The 27,874-nt window shown below is 41.7% G+C and overlaps 1 protein-coding gene across 3 annotated transcripts; it reads right to left on the minus strand.

Moving 5' to 3' along the window:
* NUP54 (nucleoporin 54) lies at positions 1-24,617 on the minus strand. Of its 3 annotated transcripts, XM_034771561.1 has the most exons (13): positions 24,461-24,606; positions 22,649-22,684; positions 17,958-18,041; positions 17,699-17,836; positions 15,073-15,299; positions 11,636-11,823; positions 9,928-10,124; positions 4,453-4,507; positions 3,619-3,712; positions 2,189-2,296; positions 1,923-2,042; positions 1,418-1,528; positions 1-706 (listed from the first exon to the last, which is right to left on the minus strand). In XM_034771561.1, exons 1-13 carry the CDS (start codon positions 24,510-24,512, stop codon positions 578-580), a joined length of 1,539 nt encoding a protein of 512 aa, XP_034627452.1. In that variant the 5' UTR covers positions 24,513-24,606; the 3' UTR covers positions 1-577. The 3 variants fall into 3 exon arrangements, with proteins under 3 accessions (XP_034627452.1, XP_034627453.1, XP_034627454.1); XM_034771562.1 differs by lacking the exon at positions 22,649-22,684 and having other exon boundaries at positions 24,461-24,617; XM_034771563.1 differs by lacking the exons at positions 22,649-22,684; positions 24,461-24,606 and adding an exon at positions 21,825-22,115.
* Positions 24,618-27,874: the final 3,257 nt, after the last annotated feature.

The following is a 27,874-nucleotide window of genomic DNA, read 5'->3' on the forward strand; positions in this document are numbered from 1 at the left end:
CACAGTTTAAAGTAGACATTTTATTCTATTTTCTGAATAAGCAAAATGATATAAAAATATAGCCTTGCAGTCCAAAAAAAGTCACATTGCACTAATAACACTAAATCCACAACTTCCCCCAGCAAATATTAAACATGTTTACAGTGTAATGCACAAGTTTGCAACAGCCTAGTTGTTTTTGTATGCATAATTTTGTGATGTAGATTCCTTTCATGTTTTTACTCACTGCAAAAATGAAAACTTGAAAGGCAATATTACCTTAGCATTGCATGGAAGAACAATGCTGTTGTAAAAATGTACAATAGTACATAACTTTTGTAGTAGAACAGTATCTGAACAGATTGTTTCTTTTAAGAAAGCATATACAGCTTTATAAGTCTAAACCTTCCAAAGGTCATCAAGTTTGAAAAGCATGGAAGAGTCTTTGCTAGTCCAAAAGATTACAGCAGATACCAAATTTCTGAAAATCCTATACTAAGATATGCATTTTTTTTAACCTGGTCAGTTTCAGGCTTTGAAAGTGAACCCTGAAACAAAGTAATGCATTTGATACCCCCTAACAATGGGTTATGACAAGTCAACTGAAGATTCCTCCTCTGATAGGGATGCTCTCATTCAATCCATGTTCTATTAGTTTTATATCTTCCAGGTCATCTTTTATTATGCTAATCAAATGACTCAGGCCTTCTTGTTGCTGCTTCAAATGCTAGAATAATACAAGAAACAATTCAGCTGCAGCATTTATCATACAAAACTACAGGTCAGTCCACTACTTGATGTTTAAAAGATCAGAACAGGTTTATCCCATTTAGAACCTCTCTAAAATAACTTCAAGTTACTATAACAGCTAAGTTTACTTTTTGAAAACTAAACTACTTTACGTGTGCCAAATAGAATACATTTTCATGTTTACTACTGTCATGCCTGAAGGCCTGTGAGCTCCTAACCAAAAACATTAAACTATTTGAGTTCACTCACGCTTTGAGCGGTTTGGAAAAATGCAGATTCAATTCAACTTTTGCCAAAACAGCGCAAGTTCCAGGGTTGACAGCACTGCTGCAGAGAGCATGGAAGACCCAGCTGAAGTTAATGGATTCTCAGCCCTAGGACCAGCCCCATTGGCTCTCTGGTGGACCAGGGAGCCTGAAGTCCTAGGACTGATTTTCCAGGATCTGCACTTCTGGGTAGCCCCTGCATGTGGACTGCTTGGGGTACCACAGGAAAACAACTTCACTGCACATCAGGATTGCACAGAACTGAGCTCTTAGTATTTGCTGGATGCTGAATTTCCTCAAGAGGCATGCTGAAACTTCAATTCCAACACCACTGTTTTCCATCTTATTTATAAGCTATGCACCCTCCACCCAAGCAGGCTGGTGGAGAAGTCTGCAGGCAGTTCTCCCCAAGGAATACTTACTTGCTTGATTTCTTGTAAGAGATCTGCATCAATGTAGTACCTCTCTTCAGCCCTAACTGCTCCAAAATGATTTTGCATCCTGATCTGAGACATCAGTTCATTTAGTCGACCCTAAAAATAGATGGGAATCACATTATTAGGATAGAAAAGCAGTTTCCCCCTGACATCCGTAGTCCTGAGAGAAAAAATGTACCATCAGTCTTAAAGTTTTGGCTCTGCTTCATGCATTTTTTTTTTAACCGAGGGCTGGGGGATACAATACATAAATAAACAGTCTAATACTGTTCATAAAATTGCTTCAGTACTCGCTTGTAGTCTGACCTTGGAAGGGTTTTTTTCAAGATTGGGTTTAGGACTTGCAAGTCTGCTTACTCAAATCAACAGGGAAAATGTCAATGTTTTCTTTCCTAGGAAGAATACTAACTACAAATAGTTTTAACCCGGCTTTGAGGAGGTTATTTTACAGCTCTATCGTAAGTACACCAGGAGCCCATAACTCACTCACCTTGAACTGAGTAGGTGCATTGAGTTCACACTGAATGGTGTCTAACTGTACACGAAGTTGTTCCTCATCAGCCTGAATGGCATAGCCACTTTTCCTTTGGATCTCTTGTTTAATTAACACCTGCAAAAGGAACCACTGAAGTTATGATCTTTGGAATGACTGAAAGAAAGGAGCAGGAATGGGAAATAATTTCTCTTTAACAGCTCGAAGTCTATTCTGTTGCCAATGGAACACACATCAGATTACTTAATGCAGCCAAGTGTTACCTGTAAGGTTCTGTGAGAAAGATCCATTAGTTTCCTCTTGTACTGGGCTATTTTTGCCATGGTTGTGGTCTGATTTTTCTGCAGCTCACTAATATCTTCAGATATTATCTGAAAGAAAAACATGGTTGCCATTGGAGGCCATCCAAAAATTTAATTTCATTTTTTTTTTTTAAATAAAGACCTTCTTACAAGCAGGAAAATACTAGTAGCAGCATTCATTTTCCCTGCCATTAGAGTTTCAAAACAATGATCCGTCCTAAAGGAAAAGGGGCCATATTTGAAAACACCTGCAAAGAGAATCGTGTGATGAGTAGTTTATCATGCAAGAATGCCATCATACCCCATTGTTTAATAAGGGGGTCTATTACAGCCCATCTCAGAATGATGGCGATGGCAGTTTTGTATGCAATTAACTGAAAGTTTTAAATATTTATCCTGAACAGAACAGCAACCAAGGGGGCCTTATTCGGTCAGTACCCTTAACCCCTTCCCTGCTTCCCCTCAAAGTGAAAATATCTGTTCTGGTCAGGTAGTTACAGCATACCCATCACTACAGCATTGGTGCCGAATAAACGCTCCCCAAACTGAGGCTGTGTCAGGTGCTATGGCTGGAATTTTCAAGAGAGACCTAAAAGGTCTTAAGCACCACACTCATTGGGGGTGTGCGTGTGTACCAGGAAGAGCGGGGTGCCTAATTTTGAGACACTTTTGAAAATGCCTGAACTAAGAACAGTGGATTTTAGACTCTGTCATAGCCAAAAAGGTAATTTTCTCTTTCAAGAGAGACAATATTCATACAAAGCAGAGAAGAGTTATTACATAAGCCTGCCACTCCAACGTATAGCATGGTGTCTAATGTCTGTTAATCATATATAAGGGTAGTCTTGCAGTTCCTGTTTCAGCTTCAGTTAAGTCACCTACTCAAAGACATTCAAAATTCATAAATGCTCAGAACTGCACAGATGCAAGCTTCTATGGGTACGTCTACACTGGAATAAAAGATGCAGGGCATGGCCGCGGCTGGCCCAGGTCAGCTGACTGACTCACAAGGCCCAGGCTGTGGAGCTAAAAATTGCTGTGTAGACATTCAGGCTCAGGTTGGAGTCTGGGACCCTCCCTCATTGCGGGGCCCCAAAGCTCAGACCCAAACATCAAAACAGCAATTTTACAGCTCCATAGTCCATGAGCCTGAGTCAGCTGACCCAGGCCAGCCATGGGTGTTGAATTACCGTGTAGACATAGCCTATGTTTCTCTATTATCTATGGTGGCAGCAGTTTAGAACTATTGCTAAGTGTTAATACTTCCCAGATTAGTTCTCAGCATTTGGATGTCAGGAGTTATAAGGCCATAAGAGTCACACTTTTCAAGTGCTAAATCCATTGTCTGCAACCATGTTCAAAACGAATGGTGTCAAGAAGTGACCACTTACATCTAATCTGGTCTGATGCTGCTTAGTCATCTGGTCTTGGACCTTTAACCGTCTCAACAGCTCTTTGAAACCTACCATTGGCACAGGGATAAGCCTACAGGAACAGAAGAGTTTAGTTATTAAACAACTGAAGATTTACAGCTATATTTAACAAAATAGTTCTGAATTGCAGACTGTTCATTACACGAATGAGAAGTCATTCTAATTACAGGTGTTAAATTCAAAAGTCCTCACCACTCATACCGACGGTGTAGGAGATTACACTTATTTCGAGTTGCAGGACTAACAGGGTAGGATTGACCCCAAGAAATGGGCTGGTTTGAAGTTCACAGATACAGCGAGCTAACACAGCTCCAAACAATTAACATCTACCCTAGAGCAAGACTTTGCAACCCAAAAGTCAGACATGACTTCTGACCAAGCCCACAATCCTCTGCTGCCACAAATTTACATATTAATAATTTTGGGGGTGCTGCATAGATTGTACATGGGTAGTGGACTCTACACCATCTGTCTAGACTCCATATATTGCTTCCAGAGAACTCATCAGCTCAGGAGAGAGGGAAGGAAGGCGCTGCAGAGGGGGCTGAGTGAGTTTCTCTTTCCTTCCCCTGGGTCCTAGAGGCAGATTTACTAAATTGGCATTTTTGTGAGGGAGATTGTTTGAGAGATTCTGTGGCCACCCTCTCATTACCTACCTTGTAGTTCTCACATTACACAGCTGTACCCCTAAAATATCTCCTAAAGTTACCTGAAAGTTATTTTAGAAAGTGTGTGATTTTTAAGGCTAAATTCACACCATATATCCATGAAAAAAAAAAAAATAAGACTTACTTTTCAGGATCAGGATTATCCACTTTGGCCTGTTCCCAGATAATAGGATCAACACCTACAAGAGAAAATGGAAATTCTTTCCATAAGGACAATCTCAATGGTGCTTCAATAGTTTTCACATCACACGGCTGGTACGTGATCAGATTTAATAATGCATGTGAGAGAGCCACATTACAATCAGCTGTGATAAGCTGAAATAATAGCTTGAGGATTCAGTTTATTAAAAAGTCCTGGGCCCAGGTTTTGTGGAAAGATCTGGGCCAAAGACTAGTTGTCAAGCTGTCTCACTGGTAGAGAGATGAAAGGAAAGTGATAACGGTGATTAAAAAAATTAAGCATCAGAAAAAGTTGTCAGGAGACCACCAAAATCTGGTACAAAAGGAATATAAAAATAATAGTACAAGCAACTACATTGTGTGTTAAACAAATGACAACATCAAAATCAGACACACAAGACTTCTTTGGAAACCTCTATCAGTTCAGTCAGGGTGTCATTTATTTTGCCATTATTTTCAGTATATTAATGAATATGTATATAGCAATTTAATGATTAAATAAGCTGCGAAGCTGGTATAAGACAAAGCGATGGAAAGACGTCATTTGGCTCCATCATTGCTGCTGAGCTGGCAAATGGGAAATCAAAAAGATCTAGCCTGTCGATTAATCAGTTAACTCACGTGATTAACTCAAAAAAATTGTGATTAAAAAAATTAATCACACAGTTAAACAATAGATTATCAATGAAATTAAATATTTTTGGATGTTTCTACATTTTCAAATATTGATTTCTATTACACAGAATACAAAGTGTACAATGCTCACTTAATATTTATTACAAATATTTGCACAAAAAATAAGTATTTTTCAATTCACTTCATACAAGTACAGTAACTCTTCATTTAATGTTGTAGTTATGTTCCTAAAAAATGCTACTTTAGTGAATCCAATTTCTCCATAAGAATTAATGTAAATGGGGGTAGGGGAATTAGGTTCCAGGGAAATCTTTTTTTTAGAGCGTGAATGTGTGTGTGTAAGTTTTAAACAATTTAATACTGTTCACAGCAATGATTGTGACACTTGGTTGAGGTGGTAAAGTCAGAGGGTGGAAGAGGGAGGGCTATTTCCCAGGGATGCCTTATGAACTAGCACTGGCTGAGCCCTCAAGAGTTAACACATTGTTGTTAATGTAGCCTCACACTCTACAAGGCAGCCCGAATGGAGGGAGGAGACAACTGATGCACGGCCCTGACTGCAAACATTCCCTGCGGAAACTGAATATGGTGATGAACCCACGCTATCCCACTGGAGCGCACCACTCCCTCCACTTTCCAAAGTGCCAGGGGGTGCATGCATGTGTGAGATACAGAGCCACTGTGTGTGGGGTGTGTGTGTGTGAGAGAGAGAGACACGCATATTGCCCCTTTAAGTACGCTGACCCCACTTTAAGTACACTGCCTTTTTAAGTAGATCAGCAAGTTGAGACAGCAGCTGCTGCCAGCAAGGTCTCTGTCCTGAGCCCTGTCCTGTCCCCCCCACTCTGTGGAGATGGGGTGCAGGGGGAAGGGGACACCCTGACATCAGCACGCCTCTCCCCCCCTACCCCCTGCACAGCAAGCAGGAGGCTCCCAGGAGCAACTCCAAGGCAGAGGGCAGGAGCAGCCCATGGGGGGAGGGGGACACGCAACTGATAGCCTGCTGGGCAGCTGCTGTACAGGGAAGTTGGCAGGGCTGCCGGGACACCCTGGTTCCAAGCCCCCACCAGCTAGCTCCAATGGGTTGCTCTTCCTACAAGCAGTGGACAAAGCAGGCGGCTGCCAAACACTGTTATAAGGGAGCATTGCACAACTTTAAACAAGCATGTTCTCCAATTCATTAGCAACATAACATTAACCGGGATGACGTTAAGTGAGGAGTTACTGTAGTGAAAGTGTAACTTACAAATGTAGATTTTTGTTACATAGCGGCATTCAAAAACAAAACAAGGTAAAAACTTAAGTCCATTCAGTCCTACATCTCATTCAGCCAATCGCTCAAACAAATTTGTTTACATTTATGGGAAATATTACTGCCTGCTTCTTATTTACGTCACCTAAAAGGTGAGAAAAGGCATTCGCATGGCACTATTGCATGGCACATTGCAAGGTATTTACGTGCCACATATACTAAACATTCGTATGCCCCTTCATGCTTCGGCCACCATACCAAAGGACATGCTTCCATGCTGATAATGCTCATTAAAAAAAATAATGGATTAATTAAATTTGAGACTGAACTCCTTGGGGGAGAATTGTATGTCTCCTGTTCTGTTTTATCCACATTCTGACATATATTTCATGTCATAGCAGTCTCGGATGATGACCTAGCACATGTTGTTCATTTGAAGAACACTTTCACAGCAGATTTGACAAAACACAAAGAAGGTAGCGATTTCTAAGAATAGCTACAGCACTCGACCCAAGGTTTAAGAATCTGAAATGCCATCAAATCAGAGAGAGATGAGGTGTGGAGGAGTATACTTTCAGAAGTCTTAAAAGAGCAACACTCCGATGCGGAAAATACAGAACCCGAACCACCAGAAAAGAAAATCAATCTTCTGCTGGTGGCATCTGACTCAGATGATGAACATGTCGGTCCGCCCTGCTTTGGATTGTTATCGAGCAGAACCTGTCATCAGCACTGACGCATGTCGTCTGGAATGGTGGATGAAGCATGAAGGGACACAGGATTCTTTAGCGCATCTGGCACGTAAATATAGTGCAACGCTGGCTACAACAGGGCCATGCGAATGCCTGTTCTCACTTTCAGGCAACATTGTAAACAGGAAATGGGCAGCATTATCTCACATAAAAGGTAAACAAACTTGTTTGAGCGATTGGCTGAAGTAGGACTGAGTGGACTTGTAGGAATTGTTTTACATTGCATTCAAAAAGAAGAGTTATTTTTTGTACCGAATTTTCTACATTTGTAAATTCAGCTTTTATGATTAAGAGATTGAATTACACTACTTATATTAGGTGAACTGAAATATACTATTTCTTTTGTTTTTTTACAGTGCAAATATTTGTAATAAAAATATAAAGTGAGCATTAATTTTTTTAATCGTGCGATCACAATTAATCTTATTAATTGCTTGACAGCCCTAAATATTTTATATTGCTTGCCTAGTTTAAATTAGTCTTCAGAACATCCTTGGGAAGTAGGCAAGTATTATTTTCAACAATAGGGAAACAACGAGATTTGCTCAAAACCCCATAGCTAGGTTGGGACTAGAATTCTGATGTCTTGGTACCCAGCTCTGTGCTATCAGCACTGGACTATATTACCTATCAAGGATAATGTGCTAAGATGCATACACTGAGTATATTAATTCACATAAAGTGAAGTTAGAAAAACTAAGATAAGAATATAAAGGCAATAGCCCTCAGGATGCAGAAGACAAAAGTGTCGAGATTTACTCTGATCACTTTTGTAAATTTCAGCCTCAGGCTGAAAGTTTAGTTTAGTTGGGGGAGGAAGGGGGAGGAAGGAGGCTGTAGCAATTATAACGGTTTAGCAACCTTAATTACGGCATTCTCTACTAAGTGAATGCTACTATTTATTCCTCCTCAGGTATACGGTCTTTCATTTCCTTTTATTAAGCAGTCTTTTCCTTGGTCTGACCAGTGACCCAGATTATGCAGATCCCTATATTAAACATCTTTTGTTCTTACTGTGTTACTTCGGGTATGTATTCACTAGCAACGTTAAATTCCTGCCTATTCAAAACATCCCTTTATTTAGAGAATTTAGTATGCAGCGTTTACGGTCAGTTTTTGTGTGTGTGCTGCGAGTGAAATACCTACACACAACAGAGGGAGTTAAGGATGGGGAAGTTGGAGACGTTCAACCTACACTTTGAAAGTCCCATTTTTCAGGATGAGTTCAAATCCACCATGTAACTTTCAGGTAGTAATTTTGCTTTGCTCGTAATTTGTTCTACATACATTGTCAGTGCAAAGGATGCTTTTGGAGGTCTGACATTTCATGTGCTATAGAAATGTTACCGTTGTGCACGCATTGATTTCTAAACAGATTTTGATCTTGTTACACTGGTGAAAACCTAACGTAAGGGTTTTATTTGTATACCAGTAGTGCACAGGTGTTCCAGTAAGGGGCCTGTTGTGCTGGGCTCCTACACAAAAGATTGTTCATGCCCAAAGAGCTTAGAATCTATGCATACGGTAAAAAGGCAAACAGACAGGAAAGGCCCGAGGTACCAATGATACAATTATACTAAAACTTTGCTAGCTGCACAAATCAATAAAGAAGCAGTTCTAAAAAACAAAATGTATTCCAAAATACATTTTAGTTTGTAATAGGTAGTTTAAATGGACACTGCCAAGGTAAAAACAATTGTCAGATTTCTGTGGCAAGTTTTTTATACCTACTGTAGTTACACCTAAAGTTACTATACCTGAAAGAGACAGGACAGAAGTGGTTACTTTGTGCATTGAACAGACTTGTCCCCATATAGTCAGTTTCCCCTTTTTTTGAGTCTCTCTCACGTAGCAGTAGGGGAGAATATGGCAAAACGTGATAGCAGAACCACAGGTGTAGTACATAAGATTATTTTGAATTCATTTTGATTTCAAATTGATTCCCTTAGTTAAAAGTTTATCCTAATTTTACTACCAAAGCACCTGATTTCCAGCTATGGAATGAAAGATTAAAAGAGACTTCAATCTTTAATGTTGTTATTTTGGCCTTTAACCCTCCCCCCGAACACCTCCCAAAAAAACTAAAAAAACCCACACATATCCAGAACATGGGCAACTTATTCCTTAACACAACTTATCCAAGTCAAAAACAGACTATTTGAGATTTTGGAACCTGGAGAGCAGGCAAGGAGTTATTCCAAACGTACACTTATCTTTAAGTGTGAGAAGATCCTACAAACTCTTCTCTTCAGGCCACAGACCAGCAAACAGAAGCCAAGTATCTCTGATATTGCAAGTGAACAAATGAGGAATCAAAAAAGTCACTACACTCATCCAAAGGGATACAATTACCCTCTGTGCACATGTACGGATGTGTATTAGCCGAGTCACTCAGAGAAAGTTGGGAGGAGTGAGAATACAGGCCCCTACGGTGTTTATTTTACCTGCAAAAGTTACTGTCCTGGCATATCACTTTTGCTGGACTCAGTGAAGCAGTTAATAAGATGAACTGAACTAGTTTAAGACTCTTACAGTTTGGTTTACAATACTGTCTACCCTGGTATTAGATATTTGCATAACTTTGTATCATCAACTGAGCAAAATAAAGTTCCTTTGTTGGAAGGGTTAGAAATATTTGGAACAGACATGTTAGTATGTAAGGTCAGCTTAAAAACTCCTTTGACTAAAAATGTCATTTTTTCCAGTCACTTACTCTCCCGGACACCTGGAGAATGTGGAAGGGCTTGTTTACCAACTAAGGAAGCACTTCAGTACATACCAGCAGGAGGATTCTGTAGAAGCTGTTTGATTTGTGCTGGAGAAAGTTCCGTTCTGGCCATGGAGAGGGTAACGCCAAGCTGCTGCAGTGTTGTTTTTATGTTAACTTGTTCAAAATGAGCGTAGAGGGTTGTGGCTGGAACTCTCCTGGAAGTCCCATTTGGTGACCGCTCAACAACATAAATGACAACTTCAGTCCTGAACAAGCAAATGCAACAGAAAAGAAAGTTATAAGAATACAAGTACCCTAGATCAGTTAATGGTTTACAGAAATAACAACTGAAATACAATTATAAGCCTGGAGCCAACCGACAAACAGAACAGCATCATTATTTTCAATTAATACATTCCAGTCAATTTAAAAAAAAGCTGAAAATATTTACTGTTGACTAATATAGCAAACAAAAGTGAGCATCAGATTCAGAATTACAAATAAATATTAATCAAATGTTCAGAAGTCAAATACTTGTTTAATAAAACAACCACAAAATTATACAGTTTAATATCTACACGCTGATGTGTTGTCAGTGTGTATTAGAAACCACTAGGTTCACATTTTGTTAAAGGAAAATGAACAGGCTATCATGCACGTATCTTCCTAAATTACATCAGCCTAGCCCAGGAGCAGCCCCAGATGTTTTACCACCCACCCGGGGCAGAAAACATCAGCGTGTGCCTCCACATTGGCCAAGCAAAAGAAAAGCACAGCCAACCAATCGGGGAGAAGGGGAAGGAGTAGAGGAGAGTGGGAAGTGTGACTAATCAAAGCAAAGAAGAAGAAAAGCCAACCAGCCCTGTGGTGGTGCCATCTGGAAGTCAGTGCTCAGGGTGACGACCCTGCTCACCCCTCCCTAGAACCAGCCCTGACCCAGCTCAAATTCTATCATTGGAGAAAAAGAACTGGATACTGGAGCATCACATTTCCTGTCTTTTCATACATCAAGTCAGTCTATAGGTCAGGATGAAGTGGAGTCTTTGCTGTAAGTTTAGCAAGTGCGTGGATGTTAACTGCCATGGGGATGTTAGAAATACTTATGGTAGTCCAGTGTAAAGAACAGTCCTCTGGCACACCACAGACAGAAGTAGCCAGTGCCACTGTCAGTAAGCAAGCTTAATTCCAAAGCAAATATTTCTGGGCTCAAATGCTAGAATACCTGATCAGCATTGGTCTCCAAAACAAACTAAAAAAAAAGCCGCCCACTATCTACCTTAAGTATCTTACTGGTGGGGCATGCCCTCCACTTTCTAAAATATTTAGTGCATTTAACCCAGTTGCAGTAACTGCTACACACATCCCTGATTTTTCCAGCACTGCTGCCGAGCAGGGGAATCACAAGATAAATCTACGGCCAGAACTTTACTGGCCTCATTGGTGATGCAAATGCCAAATAAACCAAGAAAATTGGATTTAGTGATCCATCAGAAACAGTGGCAAGAAACTAAAGGAAAAAAAAAAAAAGATAGAATAGGCCAAAACCTGTAGGCAAATAAATGGATACTGTTGAAAAACAGAGATGGGTACTATATTCAGAATACAAACATTAAAAACTTTAAATATATATTTGAGTATCCCTATAAGACTCTTAGAAGGAGTTTCAGCAGAAGCTTTGTACTGAAGCAAATTGACTTTAAGAGAGCCAACACATTATACACGCAGAGAAAACCAGATAGAGAAGAGGGGGAAATTGCACAAGAAGATATTCACGTACTGGTCATCTGGCAGTGTTTTAACACCTTCTACATTGACCGTAAGGGTCTGGTTTCCTCCCAAAATTTTGTGCAGTGATTCTACTAGCTGCTGCTGCTGGTTTCGAATGTCTACTTCTTTTCTATTGAAGACTAAGACCACCAGGCCATCTTCATCTTTGTTGTTGGGCATGCAACTGAAGCCCACAGCCTGTGGAAAAAGCCAAATTGGATGTTGTTAAAGGTTCACCTGAAAGTGAGATACAACAAGACATGGGTGTAGGAGAGGACAATACTTGCAGACTACTCTATGGCATGTTTCCAGCTAATTCTAAATAGAACCATAGTATATGAATAATTTTAAAGGCGTTAAAAACACTCCCACTTTCTAAAACTACATTTATTGAGCAATCAGTAAAGTCACTTTTGAAATGGTTAAAGTTTTTAACAAGGTAAATTTTCAGAAATGTCCATTCTCTGCCTTTGAGAAATTTTGGCCTGTTGGGAAGATTCTAGGTTGAACAGAAATTTTGTTACTGTTTTGGAACTGAGAATTGAATTAAACATAACAGAATGGTATACATTTTCTAAAATGCAAATGTAAACACAGGAAAGGGGATTTTGACTTGTTATGCCTGGTATTAAAAACCCCTAGTTATATAGAAATAAGGAAAAAGGAAGATAAAATCATGGAAATTTAGAACTGAAAGGAACCTGAAGAGGTCATCTAGCCCATCCCCCTGTGCTGAGACAGGACCAAGTCTACCTAGATCATCCCCGACAGCTATTTGTTCAACCTGTTCTTAAAAACCTCCAACAATGGGGATTCCACAATCTTCCTTGGAAGCCTATTCCAGTGCTTAACTACCCAAACAGTTAGAAAGCTTTTCTTAATATCCAATCTAGATCTGCCTTGCTGAAGATTAAACCCATTTTTTTCCCTTGTCCTACCTTCAGTGGACATGGAGAACCACTGATCGCTATCCCCGACAGCTCTTAATATATTTGAAAAGCTATCAGGTCCCTCTCAGTCTTCTTTTCTCAAGACTAAACATGCCCAAGTTTTAACCTTTCCACATAGGTCAAGTCTTCTCAATCTTTTTTTCATTTGTGATGCTCTCCTCTGGACTGTCTCCAGTTTGTCTACAACTTTCTTAAAGTGGGACGACCAGAACTGGTCACAGTACTCCAGCTGAGGTCTCACCAATGCTGATTAGAGTGGGACAGTTACCTCCCATGTCTTACATATGACACTCCTATTAATACACCACAGAATGATAGCAGCCTTTTTCACAAGTGCACCACTTGAACTGGAGTAGGAAGATACTGGGGAATACAACTCAAGGTGTACATACTGAGGGCTTCTGTAGGTGTGTGTAAGGCCTAAATGAAATAAAACAATCTTGAAGATCAAGATATAACATTTGAGAACTTCAGTACACCCACGACAGTTACTTTCCCATCTCAGTGTGTAATGATGGAGTTTTGAATGCCTGTATTTAAAAACACAAAACCCTAATCTTATCTTCTCTATTTTATTTTAAAAACCTCTCTATCCTTTCTGTGATAAACTTGCAGTAAGATTAAGTATTACACTCTTTCGCTGATGCAACTCAATATCCCAATGCTAAGAAACTGTTGTTCATACTATAACAATAGTAATTTTCAAAGACTGCAGGAGTTTGAAAAGTCATGGATTAGAGAATATTATTCAACTTGCTTTAAGGCAACTGTTTTCAGGCACTGAGGTGTTGTACTGTTTTAAGGTTCAAATGCCCTGGTGTGCTAAGAAGCAGTGTAAGTCATTGAAATCTCTTGATTCCTGATACAATATAGCAAAGAGAGTGAATTTTATGGAGGGGCTACAAATGGATCTTTAACCTACAATGCATAGTTGCACTTACAACTATTGTGTCAGTGTATGCGCTACATTCTTAGAAGAGAAAGTCAAACGAGATTCAGCAAGAGTTCCCTCAAAGCCATTTCAATTGGGTACAAAAAGTCCACCAGCCTGAATCAATCCAGTACAATACTCAAGGCCCTAGGACAATTAAGATTAAATACATAGCACAGAAATGCACTTCCCAGAATTAACGGAAAGCTAAATTTATGAGAAAGATTAAGTGTATTGTGTAATTTGCAGAAAGCACTAGAAGCTCTCTGTAAGAGCAGTCCTCTTATAAGTGGGTGTAAAACTTTTAGAATTGATACCTATATTAAAGTGATTGCTCAAAAGTGTCAAGTTGCCCACAAGAAGCTCCTATTATTAGACTGCACCATAAAATGCATTATGAAGACGGCCAAATACCTGCCATCTTGTTTTACACCCCTTTACGCATTTACTATACATAGGTTCAGTTTTAGAGCGTTGGTAATATTCTGCGACTTGTATGTCAAAACCAGTGTTAATTATGCAACACACGACATTAACATTCAGAGTAAAAATTGCGTCTCTTAGGGAAGTATCTCCAATGTGTACAGAAAGCTAGGCTTATTACTGTCTCTGATATGTCTATTCATTGGTCTGTTGCTGGGCTAGAGTAAGCATCATCAGATCTGTGGAGGATGAGGAACTCTCTACTCTTTGCTGACACAGCAGAATTGGAAACTGGGACAAGGCATAAGGACAGCTTAAAGACTCCTGCGGATAAAAGCAGATGAGTTCAAATCAGAATAAGCTGGCCTGAATCTAGCTGATGCAGAAGAGAATATGGGCTACCAAAATGGTGTGCAGGCCAAATTCAGAAAACAGTCTCCTGTTGCTGAGGTTGACGCAGAGATCAACATTAAGTTTGTTGTTCTGGATCTCAAAAAAAAAAGATTATCCTGGTCTTCTAAAGCAGGGATTCTCAAACTGGGGGTCGGGACCCCTCAGGCGGTCACAAGGTTATCACCACAAGGGGGGGGGGTCACAAGCTGTCAGCCTCCACCCTAAACCCCGCTTTGCCTCCAGCATTTATAATGATGTTAAATATATAAAAAAGTGTTTTAAATTTATCGGGGGGGGGGGGGGTTTCCACTCAGAGGCTTGCTATGTGAAAGGAGTCACCAGTACAAAAGTTTGAGAACCTCTGTAAAGCTTAAAAATTAATTGGAAGACCATTTTAAGTGATTAGCACCAGAAGAAATGCATTTCTAATGGATTAGTGCTCACCTTGGATGGTTAGTGACCTTAATTCTCCTAACACTATCCTGGAATATTTTATCTGTCTTATTGCTCACATGAACATGCATGTCATCTGTAATACTTCAGCAGGGCCTAGATTTTCAGCAAGCACACCACTCAGAGCTTTATCCCATGTATATTAGAATGGGACACATTGCCTTGAAGAACATATTATGTTACATACTTAGAATTAGCAATAGCTAAATTAACTACCCATAATGCCTTTAGGATTAAAACAGAAGACTGCAAATGGTCTCAGAATAAGTATTCAGATAAATACCAGAAATATCATACCTTAAATCTGCAAAATGGGTTTTCCTGCGTGAACTCCACCGGAGCAATGTTGGTGTTAAAATATCCTTTGCCTGCCCCCCAGAAGGCTTGCAACTGGTTCCACTTTGCCAAAATAGCATCTCGCTCATCTCCCAAGAGTGTGGGAGCAGAAAGAGCACTGGCTGTGTTTATCAGCTGGTTGGACTGGGAAGGTGCCTGAGCGGGCTGACTGAACAAGCCACCTAATGCTAAAATCAGATACAGAAAAAACAGTTCTTGAGCAATAAAGAAAGATTAACTGATTAATGCACACCATACTAGAACTTCTTGTGCATTTGTCAGGGGAATACCAAGAAGTCTGTGGGTAAATAATAAAGCACAAAGTTTGATTTTTTGAATGACATTATACCCCCCCCACACACACACACACACCTTCTTAAAAGTGATGATAGAATTGTCTGACATTCAATTACACAGAGGCACACTTTTAAAAAGAGGTGTCTATATTTTCCCATTTGAGGGATGTTATTGGATAAACATTCTTGGATGCTTTAAAATCTGAAAGGTACATCTGTTATTGTGACACAGTAAAGCAGTCAGCAGATCCCAGATCTATTTTTATATTGACTTTTCTTTAAACCAAATCTGGCATCAATTCCTTCCTTTCTCATGATGCTGTCACTGCCACCATCAACTTTGTAAAGATTCTTGGCGCCAATGCTAAACCAAAAGAAGGGACCAGTATGATACATGGAGATCCCAAGGTGAAGCACAGGTATTTCTGAGGGCTGCTATAACGGGGCTATGGAGATATGTATGCTATAACCAAGATGCTCAGAAGTCTCCTGGACTGACAGCAACGATCACCAATGTGCCGGATTCCTTTTTGATACACTTATGCTCCACTATCCAGAATCTGCTGGATCTTCTTGGAGACCAAAAAATAAAACAGAACAGACTTTTGTAAACCTTTTAAGCTGGGGCCAAAAGGGAACACTGCCTAAATTTGAAATCGACAGTTGATGGTGCTCTAACTGATTCCTCCTTTACAGGAAAGGAAGGAAGATGGGATGTGACTGCTTCAGGAGGCAGGGGAGGAAAAGAATTCAGTTTATAAAGTCACTACAAAAAGGGAGCTATATTCAGAAGCAATGTTGCCCCCCACAGCCAGGAACTGCAAGTCTCTTGCTATGGGCCAATCCTTTAGGGAATGGCATAGCAATATCTCAAAGAGTTTGGCCTGGTTCCCTTGGTCTCTTTCAAATGAGGCATGAAAGGCCAAGTTCCATTGGAATTTAACCTACATGTTCTGTAGGTAAAGAAAAAGGAGCTGAAATTTCTGTTTGGTCTATAGAGACCCTTGGATAAGACATGCTCACTCTCATACAGAGTCTTTCTGTGCTAAGACATCGAACCCAGGCCCTGATCTAGGCGATTCCCAAAGATATCCCTCTTGGAGAGGAAGGGCAATATTATACTTGGAAAAGAACTACCTTACCATAGGGTTTAGCTTGCTCTGCAGAAAACAATAAGGATGGCTACACTGCCAACAGAACAGCAAAGGCCATCCTGAGGCATGTTGTGAAGGTACCTGGGTATGATGTGGCAAATAGGAATGTAAATATCATTTAAAAAGTTAACCGATTAAAATTATATCGTTTACCCAGTTAACTGATGAAAGGGCGAAGGGCCCACCCAAGGGGCTGGAGGTTAATGGTTAGGCTGGGTTAACTGGGAAGACTAATGCTTATCGGTTAACTGTTCAACCGTTTACTATTTTATGCCCCTAACTGCAAAACGAAAACACTCTCCAGGATGCTCTGAACCCTTGCTCCTCCATCTATTCCATGAGATCCCTTGTTGTAGACAGTGAACAGCATCAGCAAGATAGGTAGCAGATCACTCAAAAGAAAAGTGATCCATCTCTTTTTTTGGTCCAAGGGGATGGACACTTTACTGGTACATCTTGAAACTACTGGGAATGTGCCAAAGTTTTTCGTTCTCATGGAACCACCTGTAGCAATTTGAGCAAGAGGCACTTGAAGCGTGGAGCCTGCCAAATGGTGAATTTTTAAGCGTTCACATTAAAATGTCCAGGCTGTTTGGTCTTTTTCTTCCACAACAGCGCAATCTCCCCACTAGTGAGACTTGGGGCTTGGAGGTGAATTTAGTGCTGTGAGTGAGGTTTAGTTGTCTCATCCCCCTCTTCAGGCTCTGGTGCTCTGTGTAAAAGGCTTAGCGCAGTGGTTCTCAAACTTTTATACTGGTGATCCCTTTCACACAGCAAGCCTCTGAGTGTGACCCCCTTATAGATTAAAAACACTGAAGGCAAAGCGGGGTTTGGGGTGGAGGCTGACAGCTCACGACTCCCCATGTAATAACCTCATGACCCCCTAAGGAGTCACAACCCTCAGTTTGAGAACCCCTGGCTTAGACTATGAAGGGTGCAGAGATCTGTAAACCCTTCACTGATGGTTCTGGGGGCACAAAAAAGCAGCTTAATATACTAAGTTGCTAGAATTTTCTATTATTTGTCCATTACTCTAGTAAACTCATGCTAATATTTTGATTACTCAGGAGCGATGAGCAAGAGATATTTTGCTTACTAACAATAGCTTTTAAAAGAAACAGAAGTCTTTGTACTTACTGGGCTGCTGCTGTTGGGTACTGAATCCTCCAAAGCCTAACCCAGTTCCTAAACCAGTACCTAGGCCGGTACCAGTTCCTGCTGCGCCAAAACCGGTACCAAATCCAAAACCTTTGTTTTGGGTAGCACCAAACAGTCCTTAGAGAAGGGGAGAAAATCCAAGATAAACAGAAGATTTACAAATGAACAGCAAAAACAGATAGCATCAGTCTTTTAGAAGTTTTAAGTTTAATTCTAAATCAAAATGATGGTATCTCACCAGTGGTGCCTGTGTTGGTAGGAGCAGAAAAGCTAAATGCTGATCCAGGAGCGGTGGTAGTTGTCCCAAATCCTCCAAATGCACCTAGTAAATAAATTGTACAAATAAACAAGGTGGCTTTGCCACAAGGTTCAATCTCTTGTAGATCATGATAAACTGCACACTCCAACGCAATGAGTTTTATGAAGGGAGATGCTGACAGATGAATGTGTTGTTGCACAAGCAAGTTTTTCTGATCACAGTTATTTACTTTATTGACAATAAAGTAAACAGGAGAGAAAGTGGGGACAAGAAAGCAATACATATTTAGCTTGTGACAAGTGACCTACGGATATTGAAAAAACAAAACAAAAAACCACACAAACACTTAGGCTTTAGTTAACTTAAGTTGCTCTGTGCCAGATGTGCTCTCCCCATCTACAGAAGATTATAACTAGCACTAACTTTTGTCACATTAATTCTCTAGAGTCTAGAATAACTGGATTTTTGTGGGACGGGGTGGTACGTTTTTAATATAAAGGGTCATTTAATTAAAAATATAAATAAGAGCTACAGACACTTGGGTAGAACTAAGCATCTTACATACAATGGTTGCATGTGAGTAAGAACACAGACAGTAAAGATGGCCTAAAACCCTGGCATACGTGGCAAAGGCAGTGTCCCTCGTGTCAGCAGAAGGATGACATTCTATGTCCTAATCCTGCAAGAAGATTTATGGGGTAGACTCCTGTGGAATTCCACTGACTTCCATGGATTAATGGGTCTCCCTGTGTTTTCAGGGATCAGGTCCACAGCACGGCACACAGGTTGTTAGGAGGATGGATTTGTCGGAATAGTTTACAATGCAAAGGGAAGTGCTCGGTTCTTGAGAGGAACAGTCAAGGGGCCATACAGTCGAACCTCTAACATGTAAGATATCTATATCTCAGTTCAGAAGCACGGGCTGAAATGTCTCAGTAAACTGATAGCACCCCCAATTTTATAATACAATCTCTTCAAGTCTCTAATGCCAACTGTGCCATCTCACTGCCTGGCCAAAACAGCAGAACAAATACAAGGCAGTACTTTAAAAGACTTGACTGGATAATACTGAGTTATTGCCAATAAGATGAAGGGCTGTCAGGATTTCATATACGCAATGAGTGCCTTTACCCTGACATTAATCCCAGGCACCTCGAATATTTTTTCTTAACCAGCTAAACATAAGCCCACAATCTTTTATCAACAGCAAAGAGTGGTCCTCTTCCATCTCTGAAATATTTGGAAATTGCAAACTTACCTTGTGGGTATGGATTTCACAGTGGTAATCCATGCCTTTGTGATCCCCCCTTTACACTACTGCAATGCACTCTGTTTGGGATGTCCCTTGGTCTGCATCTGTAAGAGCTAGCAACACCTGCATCCTCCAAGATTCACTGGCTGTATGAAGTCCAGCAAACATGCTTGAGGTTTTACTTTTATTAGCTAAACATTTAAGTCAGCAATTCCCAAACTGGGGTCTATGAACAGCTAAGCTAGCTAGTCATATGGTGCTGGATCTCCTCTATTTCCTGCTGCTTCTACAGGTGTTCAGGCTCTTCATGATAAGAATCTGTAAAAGCAGCTGGAAACATGAAGAAGCCAGACTAGATGCCTCTACTAGGGGCCTCTGCTACACAGCAGAAAAAACAGGAAGAGTCCCCCCAGGGACTTGGAGTCACCAACAGCAGAATCATGTCCTGGTAACAAGGTAGTATGTCTAGAGGAGCACAGGGAAAAGGGGACCAGCTGGCGGAGCAACATATCCAGTGCATTTGTTCAAAAAGGGGCTAAGTAGCTCCTCGCAGCTCCTTTTCCTAGCAGGCAAGCAGTGGTGTTTTGCACCAGCTGCAAACACCGATAGGCTTTCAGGGGTCACTGTGTGTGCTGTGCATTGCAATAATCCGATCTAAAATTGCTCTGGCACGTATTCCTGATCCAGACATGTGTGAAAGTAACCATCACCTTAGAGGTCAAAAGATGAAAAATATACTTTATTCCACTGACAAGACTTGGGTAACCTGGGGCATTAAAAGGTCAAAAAGTAATTCTAAACTGTACTCGTGGACAAAAGATAGAAATTCTCCCTGAACAGAGCCCAAATAAGCCATCCCATTATACCTTTTAGATCCTTTCTTAACTCAGCAAATTGGATCATCAGTCCACTCTGATCTTACTCCTGAACTTGGCCAGGCAGCAGAAAAGCAAAGATACAACATCATATAGGTCAGATGAAAACAACGAAATCATAGCCCAAACTTATTAGTCTCCCCAGGGGCCTCCTATACACATATGGAGCAGGAATGACAGCACCTCACAGACACCAACTAAAAGAGTCCACTACACAGATCAGCTGTTGTAAAGCCACTTGTAAGTTACATGTGATAAAATAATTTTTTTTAACTTAATGTAATGAAACAGCTTGAAATGGCATGTTATGTATGACAGGAAAGTAGTTATGAGTGGCAAAGTTATACAATCTTAGTTAAAATTGCAAAATGATATTCAATCAGCAAGAGCTCTATATAGAAATATCAAACAGTACGGTGTACATGATTCAACAAATGGATAGTCATTGGCAATGGACATGTCAGTTTATCAAAATACAGTTTACATCTGAATCAAAACAAATAATGTTTTGTTTATAAATCTATTAGATTTACCATCCCTGTGCACACAGAATGAAACTTAAACCAGAGACTTAATTTTCAACCAACTTGATTTTCACTCATTCAGAGCATCAGCTTTATGCAACTGGATGAAAAAGGTTTCCAGTGATAATTGTAATATTAAACTGTTAATACAATGAAAACATGCATCTCAGGTTTGATTTTAATTTAGCTCATATCCATTAGAAAAAGGCAATTCATTAGAATTTGTACCAGAGTAAAATCAGTTAAACAAGATTTATATTATTCATCAGGTGCATGAAAGTGACATGGGTGCTAAAATATAAAAAATGGTAAGACTGTGGAATGCATATAATTCCTATACGAGCAGCTGCAAGAACAAGATCCCGGGCTAACCCTACATAAATGGAAACATATGAAATAGTATAACACCATACAAGGCACAAATATTTTCACGTAAAAAAAGATAAGACTAAATTTAAAATAAATCAATGTGATTACTCAATTGACTAATTTACACTGGATTGCCAATTCTCTTCGCAACAAATAACCAGTGTCCACATTAGGAAGAACAAAAAAGCTAGAGCATCTTTTAAAGACAACCCTGCATCTATGCATTATTTCAACAGTACTTGGACAGAGACAAAGCAGGGCTATTGATTTTGTGCTGATCGTATAAAATTTGTTTCTCTAGAGAAACTAGTTAAGTGCGGTGTGTTCATGATAACCAACTGAAGTCCAATGAAGAGACATAGGAAAGATGAAAAACATGACTACAGTAGTCCAAGAATCTAAAGTAAGGAAATGTGGCTTTATAGATTTACTCTGTAATTATTCAGTATTACCAATATCTGAACAAAGAATTGAGAGTACAGTTTGCCAGTAAATCTGACCATTTGCTAAATAATCAAGACTTAGATTTAAACCATGGTGTCCTGCCAGTCTATTTTGTTTTTAGAGAAAATGTGAATTTGACAGACCAAGTAGTTTTCTTTCAGCTATTTCACTGGATTTGCATACGAAATCCAGAAATTAGTGAAAGTGTTTTTAAAGTCATATTTAGAGATTTTGCTACAAGTTATTAAAAGCTTTGTTCCCTAATTTGGACTATACAAAAAGTATTGAAGTAGTTTTTTATACTTAGATACCAGAGATCTGAAAAGAATTCTTGGACCCCTGCTATCAACATTCATTACAAACAAGTGTGTGTGTTATCTACCTGCACTTGCCAGACTGTTACCAAAATTGAATGGTGGCGCTGAGGTAGTGGACACACCGAAATTCCCAATATTAAAATTCACTGCAGGATTGGCAGTTAATCCGAAACCCCCAAAATTAAACCCACTGGCAGTGGAGTTTGCAGTCTCAAGCCCACCAAATCCTAACAGGTGGGAAGCAGAAAGAGAGCAGGCAGCATTAGTTTGAAACAAAAAAAATACTGTGTTTTCCATAGCCAGGGACAAGAAAAACAGAAATAGTTAAAGAAATAAAAAGCATAGAGGAGAGAAGTTATTCCATTTCAAATGAGATTCATTTATTTAACACACATAGAGTAGTCCAAAACTTTCTGCTATTTAACCTATGCTGTTAGCAGATACAAAGCTAAAGCACGAATAAAAAAAAAAAGTGTAAAACTTCTCCCCCCCGCACAGTTATGCCTAATCTACACGTGAAAGTTATAGTCATGTAACTATGTCAGAGGCGTGATTTTTTCTGCTATAGTTATGCCAGTACAACCCCTAGCATGGATGCAGTTATATCAGTATACAAGTGACATGCTGGTCTAGTTATTCCCTCTCCCATATAGGAAAAGCTTTACATGTAAAAAGCACATGTACACGAATATAACAAAAGTCCACAGTAGGGGAGTTGCAGCATTTTAACTATACTAGTGCAACCAGTATAGTTAAAGCAGTACAACTTTCCAGGGGTATGTCTTCACTGCAGAGTTAATTTGGGTGATCAGCACTTGGGTGTGAGTGGCACACTGCAAAGCCATATTCAAGTGTGTCCATACTGTGTCCACGCCAGTACTATACTCACTAGGACTTTTGTGGTTATAGCTCAGCATTCTTAACACTGCAATAAGATGAATCACTCTATGATTCTCTCTCAATTAACTGTGGGAGAAACTGTTTGTGTTTCTGTGCACACAGGAGGATTTTTGGGAAGGCACTGGAGAATTATCAGCCCCTGAGAGTTTTAGCCTGTATCTACACTGAAATATGGGTGGGTTACCAGCCTGAGTGTAAGGAGCACCCAGGTTTTAGCCTGTACCCTAGGCCAGCTAGCCAGCCTGGGTGTAAACACCACCACCAGTCAGGCAAGAGGTTTTTGTGCATGGATGGGAGCCAGACTAGGGGCACCACTCAAGTAAGAGCCTGAGGCCTTGGCTACACTTACCCGCTAGTTCGACAGCTGGAAATCGAACTTCTGGGTTCGACTTATCGCGTCTAGTCTGGACGCGATAAGTCGAACCCGGAAGTGCTCGCCGTCGACTGCGGTACTCCAGCTCGCCGAGAGGAGTACCGCGGAGTCGACGGGGGAGCCTGCCTGCCGCGTGTGGACCAAGGTAAGTTCGAACTAATTCGAACTAAGGTACTTCGAACTTCAGCTACGTTATTCACGTAGCTGAAGTTGCGTACCTTAGTTCGAATTAGGGGGGTAGTGTAGACCTGGCCCGAGTTACCTCTGCAGTGACGATAAATGCCAGGGCAGACAAAGTACACCTCTACCCGATATAACGCGACCCGAAATAACACGAATTCAGATATAACGCGGTAAAGCAGTGCTCCGGGGAGGCAGGGCTGCGCACTCCAGCGGATCAAAGCAAGTTCAATATAACACAGTTTCACCTATAATGCAGTAAGATTTTTTGGCTCCCGAGGACAGTGTTATATCGGGGTAGAGATGTATTACAAATCTAAGTGCTCTGAAGGGGCTGGAAATGACTTGCCTTTTAGCACAACCTCTTAAAGCTTTGGTGTCTAGTTCACAAATAGACCTATGCCTAGACAAGCCACAAACACATTTACAAAGCTTAAAAGGAACATTCCCCTCCTCTGATTTCAAGTTAGATGTAACCTTTCCTCCTCCCCACACCCTAGAAAATGTCACACAAATGATAAAGTATCTAGGGACATCTCTTTAAAAAATAAATTAAAAAAAAACTATTGTGCTTGAACATGAAAACTTTTGTGAATACTTGAGGGACCTGATAACAATGATCACGGCTGACTAATCAGTGCCAACTAGTACACATCATGTACAGCCTCATCTGAGCTCATCCTGATTAAACTTTTCATAAGCACATTTACATTTTCTATTCGAGACAAGCCCTGGTATTTATTTATTTTTTAAACACACGGCTCGGTCATTCGGGACCCCCTTTTACTGCAGAGATAATGAACCTCCAACTGGCTCTACTGAGAAAAGAACAGACCATAATGTGACACGATCTGCAGGAGCAGCTCGCAAGAACCCTGGAGGGACGGCTACAAACATTTACCCCGCCCCCCCCACAAGTCATTTCAATAGAGAGTTAAGAGGGACAGACACTTCCCGGGCAGGAACCGAGCAGCGCGCCCGGGGAGCTGGGGGCAATGAGCCCGGGGGGGGGGGTCGTTTTCATTCACCGGGACGGAGGGGAGGAGCGAGGCTGACCCCGCCGGCGGCTGCGGTGTTACGGGGGGCCGGACCCGCTGCCTCATGCTTCCAGCAGCGACGCCCGGCTCCCGTCCCGACGCGGCACCGCTCCGGTTGCTAGGGCGAGCGCCCTGGGGAGGCACGGAGCGGACACACCCACTGCCCCGCCACCCCCGCGCAGCCGGTCTCCGCGCCCCGGCCCGCACTGACCTGTCGGGTTAGCGGCGGCGGCGCCGGCGGCTGCCCCGAAGTTGAAGGCCATGAGGCGGCGCGGTTGGCAGGGTGCAGCCGCCGCTGGGTCCGGCTGGAAACGGTCACCCCAGGGGGAACGGTTCCGGGTGATGGCCCCGCTCCCGGAAACAGTAATAGCCCCAGCGACCCGCGCCTGAACTCAGAGGGTGGCGCTGAATGATGACGTGATACAACGCTGTGTTTCGTCACTCTCACGAGCGACCCGTCCCTACCTCCAAAATAGATGCGTGGATCACGTGGCACGCCGAACCTTGCGCTCGGCTACGCCTTAGCTATGACGTATGGGTGTCGCGCGCCTCGCAGAAGCGGAGCTGGGATTGAAGGGGAGGGCGGCGAGAGAACATTAGCTGTGGAATATACCAATCAGGCTAATGGTGGGGGGAGGGCGGAAATCACGGAGTCAGGGGCATACCATGTGGCCTAGGAGGGGGAGGTGCCCTCTTGTGGCAACTGGAGGAGTGGTTAGAGCAGTGGGCTGGAGCCAGGACTCCTGGGTTCCATTGCTGGCTGTGCTGTGAGCGTGGGGGGCTGGTGTGGCTAGAAAGCGAGGTGGGCCCAGATCCCCAAAGGGGTGTAGGCACCTAGCGTCCACTGATGTCAACGGGTGCATGGGGTGAACTTCACCCCACTTCTCCGCAGGGTGTAGGGGGCTGCGGGACAGTTCCCCCACGCCATCCCATTGCATGTTATACAGAGACCCCCCACTCCACCACTGACAGCCACCTGGCCCTTGTTTTTCAATCAGCGTTGTGGTCGACCATTGCACTCTGACGAGTGATGGGGTTACAAATTTCAAACTACAAGGGAGCCAGCAGGGTTACTGCCTTCCACAGACACGCCATCACATGTTCAGCACTTAAAAAGAAAACTGCAACAGGATCACAAGTGGTTAAAATAATTTTTACCTAACCCTAGTGTGACGGGTTGGATCACAGAAACCCCCTTGGGAGCTGCCACCCGATGTGCAAAGACTACCCCTGCTTCTGTTTTCCCTGCCAGCTCAGGACTCCAGCATCCTGTCTTGCTGAGCCAGACACTCCTGTTTGGCTCCAGACACAGATCCAGGGTCTGAATCACTTGTCCCAAAGCTGCAAGTTTACCTGAAAACAGCTCGCAGTAGCGTGCTTGTCTTTAGCACTCAGATGCCCAACTCCCAATGGGGTCTAAACCCAGATAAATCCGTTTTACCCTGTATAAAGCTTATGCAGGGCAAACTCATAAATTGTTCGCCCTCTATAACACTGATAGAGAGATATGCACAGTTGTTTGCTCCCCCAGGTATTAATACATACTCTGAGTAAATTACTAAATAAAAAGTGATTTTATTAAATACAGACAGTAGGATTTAAGTGGTTCAAAGTAGTAACAGACAGAACAAAGTAAGTCACCAAGCAAAATAAAATAAAATGCGCAGATCTATGCCTAATCAAACTGAATACAGATAATTTCCTCACCAGTTCCAGAGTGCTCCCTTTTACAGGCTAAGCTCCTTTTAGCCTGGGTCCAGCAATCACTCACACCCCCTGTAGTTACTGTCCTTTGTTTCAGTCTCCTTCAAGTATCCTCAGAGGGGCGGGGGGGTTTGAGAGGCTCCTTCTTTAGCCAGCTGAAGACCAAATGGAGGGGTCTCCCACAGGTTTAAGTAGACTCTCTCTTGTGGGTGGAGACCTCCCTCCTATGCAAAGCCCAGCTCCAAGATGGAGTTTTGGAGTCACCTGGGCAAGTCACATGCCCCTGCGTGACTCAGTCTTTGCAGGCCAACGCCATTGTCCACATGGCATCTTGCATGTCTCCAGGAAGACTTCTCATGTGGATTGGAGCTTTCCAAGATGCATTGTTCCCTAAGTGTCTCCTGATCAGGTACTTAACCTGGCAAATTCCTTCCTAAAGAAGCTGACCAAATGCCTCACAAAGCTTACTTAGAAATCAGGCAAGCATACAGCCCATATTCTTAACCTCGAGTAGAAAATGATATATATGTACAAATAGGATGAATAGATATAGTAGACCATAACCCTTACGGAGATATGTTACATGGCACAGGCAGCACAAAACATATTCCAGTTATGTCATACATACATTTATAAGCACCCCCTCCCCATAAAGCCTTATGGGGTACACTGTCACACCTAGATTAACACCTATCCCATGAGGCCAGGTCAAAGATGGGCCAAATTTCACATTTACATCAGAGCAACCCTGTTGAAGTCACTGGGGTCACCCCAGTTTAACCCATCATAATTTAAGCCACTGGGCTAGACCCTCCTTTCACTGTCACCAGTTTTATGCTGGGGTAACTCCACTGACTGTACCAGAGATGGGACTCAGGCCCATGGGCAAATCTATACTGGAAACTTACAGTACCTTTCCTACTGAAATTTTCACACCAAACAGGTCACCGTTTGGGGCCTGATTCTCCTTTCCTTGAGTATCCACAGCTCCTACTGAACAGAATACGAGATTTGGGTACACAAGGAATATAAATCAGGGTGCTTGGTAACTCCCTAAAAATTATCTTGCACTTGAAATAGTTCTCCATACAAAATGGTTATTATTTTTCACCCACTTCTGGACAGAAAATGGTACCGACTTCTCCGGAGTCCTATATTCAGAAGGTATTTACTGTGTTTTTCAAAAAAAAAAAAAAAAAAGCATGATGCAAGGACAATTTCTTAGTGGTCTTCTAGCCCCAGATCCCACACACTGCTCTACACACTTACTAGGCCTCACTGGAATATATGCTCCAGATATACAGGTGTGTGTGGGGGGTAGAAGTGGGGTTCACTCCTCTCTAAGCAACATCCCAAGTCACCAGTGTGTAGCCATCACTCAAAGAGCAGAGGAAAGTCAACATTTTCATAAGAGTCCACTAATTTGGGTACCCAGCTTGAGCCACTTACAGACTGTTTTTCAGAGGTGCCAAGCATCAGCAGCCCCATTGAGGTCAACGGGAATGGTGGGGGCTCAGTATCTTTGAAATGGGGCCCCAGGCATCTCAAGTTGGGTACCAAATAATGAGGCACCCAAAATCAGTGGACACTTTTTTAAACAGTAGGCTCTTGTGTCTGGTGGTTCCCCCTACCTACAGACATCCAACTCACTGTATTGCTCTTTGTGAACCTACCTCTCTGTGGAACAAGATAGTGAGAAACTATCAGCAAAGGTATCAATATTCTAACTCACAGCACCTCCCTGGAAATTTACATAATCCTTATTTTACAATCCCAACTCTCTGGGTGTAATAAATGTCTCACAGCCATGTTCCACTGAAATACAAGCAGCTTTACTTTTCTCTTTCAGTGCCATCTTCTCCCATTAGAGTTAGGGGCCATTTTGACTTCAAAATGCTAGACCAATGCTGAGCACTACTGC

Source organism: Trachemys scripta, chromosome 5 (genome assembly GCF_013100865.1).
Source record: "Trachemys scripta elegans isolate TJP31775 chromosome 5, CAS_Tse_1.0, whole genome shotgun sequence".
Classification (NCBI taxonomy): Eukaryota; Metazoa; Chordata; order Testudines; family Emydidae; genus Trachemys; species Trachemys scripta.

Excerpts from the sequence above, each read along its gene's own strand:
- NUP54 (XM_034771563.1), bottom strand. The coding sequence starts at position 22,056 with ATGGAAAACACAGTATTTTTTTTGTTTCAAACTAATGCTGCCTGCTCT. Across the intron at positions 2,043-2,188 it reads TTTCTCACAGAACCTTACAG|GTGTTAATTAAACAAGAGAT; the intron begins GTAACACTTGGC and ends TTCCTTTTGCAG. Across the intron at positions 1,529-1,922 it reads ATGCACCTACTCAGTTCAAG|GGTCGACTAAATGAACTGAT; the intron begins GTGAGTGAGTTA and ends ATCTATTTTTAG.